Raw genomic sequence first — 3,453 nt, 5'->3', positions numbered from 1 at the left:
CACCGGTTTTGGTGAGAAGGAGGACCAATATATGGTCCTTCACTTTTCCTTTTGTTATTTTCTATACCTTAGGCTTGTAAGGTTAGGTGTAGGTTAGGTATCATTAGCTTATTTTATCTCATAAAATAATTCACCCACTAACACCCATTACACTAATTATTTCGGTCCATTTATATAAAATGGACTACCATTTTATTTTGTCAATTTGTCAATTGTCACACAATATGTCACATGTAGTATATTACATGTTATTAATTAATTTGATGCATATTTATCATAAATATCATTTCATGAATTAATTAAATTACATACATCAAATTGACTAGTGATACTTGATCACATAAATAAAATGGGTCATATAATTATAATTCACAACATTTTGTAATTATAATTAACCATTCATTTTTATCTCTATTGTTTCTCAAACAATAAACAATTTTAGTAACAAAGCATTTTATTACTAAAATAAATCTTACTTAATCCCATTACAATAAGATGATTATTCTCTCTCACAAATTTATTTTTTCAATTTTAAGGAATTGATCAACTTGCATCGTCATACAATTAATCAACTTTACAGATAAGGGCATCATTCTTTAGGTGTGACCTTAAGGGATCAACTGATCACCATCGTCCCACGACAGTAACGTCAAACTCTAGCAAGCCAATCGTTACCGATTAATGTTGGTCAGTTGACTATATAATTCAATCATCCCTTACGTATTCTTAAAATGAGATTTAAACATGTTATCATCATGATCGACAATTGTGATCGCAATATTGTCGGGGACACTCCAACAATGTACGCTCATTTCCTCCCAGAGGGAGCTTTTGATCATACCCCATGTGTTATTAAAAGCAGGAGACAGTTGGCTACACATAATAAACCTTTTAAGTACTATAATATGTGGGGTAAAGCTGCCAATTATATTAATGCTCTGATTAATTGGTGGGATGTACAGCAGCAGGGTACTAAAATATTCTGTTTGGTAAAAAAAACTTAAGCATCTGAAACTGCATCTCTGGAATTTTAATAAAGAGTTCTTCTGTGACATTGAAAATACTTCTGCCATGGCTCTGAAGAACTTGGAATATATTCAGGCTCAAATTGTGAGAAATCCTGGGAATGCAGATTGGATATCTAAGGAGATTGCAGCACAACAAGAGTATAAAGAACTACAGGCTGCTTGCACTCAATTTTTAAGCCAGAAAGCAAAAGCAGCCTGGATTAAAGATGGTGATAATAACTCAAAATATTTTCATGGAGTGATTAAAAGTAAGTTCCTAAGGAATTAAGTCTTGATGATTAAAGATGTTCATGGTACTGAGTTTGATGATCCTCTTGAATCAATTAAATGCAACTACAGTTACTTTAATTCCTAAGATGCCAACAAGTGTGACTCAGTACAGGCCAATAGCTTGCTGCAATGTGATTTACAAGTGTGTGTCTAAACTCATTTGTAATAGATTGGCTAGGGTGTTACCAGATCTGATCAGTCTTAACCAGGGAGGGTTCATCCATGGTAGGAGTATAAGTGAAAATATCATGGTGTGTCAAGATTTAGTAAGATTGTATAACAGGAAATCTTGCTCCCCCAGATGTATGTTTAAGATGGACCTCATGAAAGCGTATGATTCTGTAAGCTGGAGGTTTGTGCAGGAACTCTTGGATGTTTATAAATTCCCTCCTCCTTTTAGCAAGCTTTTAATGGAGTGTATCACAAGTGCTTCATTCTCTCTGTCTCTTAATGGTGAGACCTTTGGCTTTTTCCCTGGTAAAAGGGGGTTAAGACAAGGTGAACCTGTCTCACCATTGGTTTTTACATTGGGTATGGAGTATTTGAGTAGGATCCTTGCTTGTGCTACAGCCAAATTGAAGTTTCACTACCACCCTCTTTGCAAACAAATGAAATTAACTCATTTAATGTTCGCTGATGATCTATTATTGTTTTGAAAAGGAGATGCACAGTCTATTATGATCCTGTTGAGAGCTTATTTTGCCTTTTTAGCTGCCTCTGGACTTCAAATGAATGCACAGAAATATTGTGCATACTTTAATGGGGTCAAGACTCAGCTGAAGCATGATATCCTTGCTATTTAAGGAAGGTACATTGCCTTTTAAATATCTTGGAGTGGCTATTACTGCAGGGAGATTAAATAAAAAAGACTGTTCTAAGCTGGTGGATAAAATTGTTGAGAGAATTAGAAGTTTAGGTGCTCAAAGATTGTCTTATGCTGGGGGACTTATTTTGGTTAATGCTGTCTTAACTTCTATGTATACATATTGGGCCTCAATGTTTGTCCTACCTAAGGGTGTGTTGACTAAGGTGGATGCTATTTGTAGGTCCTTTTTATGGGAAGGTAAGTTAGAATATACCAGAGTTCCTCAGCTGAGTTGGGTAAAGATCTGTGTGCCTATGACTGAGAGTGGATTAGGAATTAAGCAGAGTCATTTATGGAACAAGGCTTCTATTGGGAAACTAGTATGGTGGATAGCAGCACATCCTGATAAGCTATGGGTTCAATGGGTTCATCATGTGTACTTAAAAGGAGTCAGTTGGTTTGATTATAATCCTCCTACAGATTATAGTTGGCACTGGAGGAAAGTGTGCCATGTCAAGGATCTGATTAAAGAGGGCTTTGTTTATGGACATTGGATTATAGGATCAAGAGGGTATACTGTTAAGAGCTGCTATAATTGGTTAAGGGACAAGAGACTTCAGGTTGATTGGCACAAGGCTGTCTGGTGCACTATGGCTTTACCTAAGCATTCTTTTATTGCCTGACTAATCTCAAATAGGGCACTTCAGCTGAAGGATAAACTGGCTAGGCTTCAGATTTCACAAGATGATTTGTGTTGTCTATGTCAGTCTGCCTCTGAAACACACCAGCATTTGTTTGAGGACTGTCATTTCAGCAAGAGTTTGTTACGTGGAACTAGTACCTGGCTGAGTTCTGATATTGCACATAGGAATGTCTTGCATGTTATTAATAGGAAGAGATGGAGTTCAATCCGTAAGAAGCTGTGTACTGCTGCTGTTTTGACGTGCTGGTACACAGTCTGGATGCAAAGAAATAGTGCTCGTCTGGAAGGTAGTGTTACCAGACCTGAACTGGTAATCCAACAGATTAGGAGGATGATTGTTTGTAGATTTAACGAGTGTAAGCCTCGAGTAGTTAGTACAAAGGATAGAAACTGGTTGTGTAAGGTGCATCTTATTTGATATTAGCACAAATGATGTATGGTACCAAAAACCTATTGTAATAGCCGTTTTTTAATGGAAGCTTACATTTTAGCAAAAAAAAAAACACTATTAAATATCAATACATATATTAATACAATTATATATAACAATTGACTAGTAATTCATGATTACAAGTATATAAAATGGTTCATGTTAATGTAATCTACTACAAATTGTAATTATAATTAACCGATCATTCTTAATTTAA

At 35.6% G+C, this 3,453-nt stretch overlaps 1 protein-coding gene across 1 annotated transcript; it reads left to right on the top strand.

The window, feature by feature from the left end:
- Window positions 1-800: 800 nt before the first annotated feature.
- On the top strand, window positions 801-3,224 carry LOC141588444 (uncharacterized). The gene is made up of 6 exons (XM_074409885.1): window positions 801-969; window positions 1,040-1,276; window positions 1,368-1,829; window positions 1,959-2,045; window positions 2,149-2,746; window positions 2,801-3,224. Exons 1-6 carry the CDS (start codon window positions 801-803, stop codon window positions 3,222-3,224), a joined length of 1,977 nt encoding a protein of 658 aa, XP_074265986.1.
- Window positions 3,225-3,453: the final 229 nt, after the last annotated feature.

The sequence above is a fragment of the Silene latifolia genome, chromosome 6 (assembly GCF_048544455.1).
Source record: "Silene latifolia isolate original U9 population chromosome 6, ASM4854445v1, whole genome shotgun sequence".
Taxonomy (NCBI): domain Eukaryota; kingdom Viridiplantae; phylum Streptophyta; class Magnoliopsida; order Caryophyllales; family Caryophyllaceae; genus Silene; species Silene latifolia.
This window is presented reverse-complemented; position numbering and strand designations above follow the sequence as displayed.

What these genes read in the sequence shown, in the direction of transcription:
- LOC141588444 (XM_074409885.1), top strand. Translation starts at nt 801, where the DNA reads ATGTACGCTCATTTCCTCCCAGAGGGAGCTTTTGATCATACCCCATGT. An exon ending in GTGGGATGTACAGCAGCAGG is followed by an intron (nt 970 to 1,039) that starts GTACTAAAATAT and finishes ATTTTAATAAAG; the next exon opens with AGTTCTTCTGTGACATTGAA. An exon ending in AATGAATGCACAGAAATATT is followed by an intron (nt 2,046 to 2,148) that starts GTGCATACTTTA and finishes CTATTACTGCAG; the next exon opens with GGAGATTAAATAAAAAAGAC.